General features: G+C 43.4%; 1 protein-coding gene and 1 long non-coding RNA gene across 2 annotated transcripts in view; one reads left to right on the forward strand and one right to left on the reverse strand.

Moving 5' to 3' along the window:
* Positions 1–482, forward strand: part of syt8 (synaptotagmin VIII) — a 28,848-nt gene that overhangs the window by 15,363 nt on the left and 13,003 nt on the right. The window contains exon 6 of the mRNA XM_032511546.1: positions 243–360. Within this exon, the coding sequence (XP_032367437.1) occupies positions 243–360 (118 nt within the window). The remainder of the gene's footprint in view (positions 1–242; positions 361–482) is intronic.
* LOC116686529 (uncharacterized) overlaps positions 1–482 on the reverse strand; it is a 12,313-nt gene that overhangs the window by 1,081 nt on the left and 10,750 nt on the right. The gene's annotated exons all lie outside the window — the stretch shown is intronic.

Below are 482 nucleotides of genomic sequence, written 5' to 3' on the forward strand. Positions count from 1 at the left end.
AGATAGATAGATAGATAGATAGATAGATATTTATTGATCCAATTAAATGGGAAATTACAGTTATTTACATTCATACGTGTTCTCTCCAGTGACGTTTGGCAGGAGAAGGTTGGGGGCCCTGGTGTTTGTGTTTCAACTGTCTGCATCGCTTTTGTGTGAAAGTTGCACACAGGAAACAAAGAGACACGTATTTTATGTCCATTGAATTCCGACGATCTTGAAGATTTCTGTATGTGCCGCAGGAAGAAAACCTTGGCGAGCTCTGCTTCTCCCTGCGTTACGTTCCCACCGCCGGCAAACTGACCGTGGGGATCCTGGAGGCCAAAAACCTGAAGAGCATGGACACCGGAGGAACTTCAGGTCGGACACACGTCCAATTGTAGATAATGTGTTATTATTACATAATGCGTTGTTACATACTGCGTTGTTACAGGGCACCGATCTCTCTGGGAACATTGATCAATCAATCAAACTTTATTTCT

Source organism: Etheostoma spectabile, unplaced genomic scaffold (genome assembly GCF_008692095.1).
Source record: "Etheostoma spectabile isolate EspeVRDwgs_2016 unplaced genomic scaffold, UIUC_Espe_1.0 scaffold383, whole genome shotgun sequence".
Classification (NCBI taxonomy): Eukaryota; Metazoa; Chordata; class Actinopteri; order Perciformes; family Percidae; genus Etheostoma; species Etheostoma spectabile.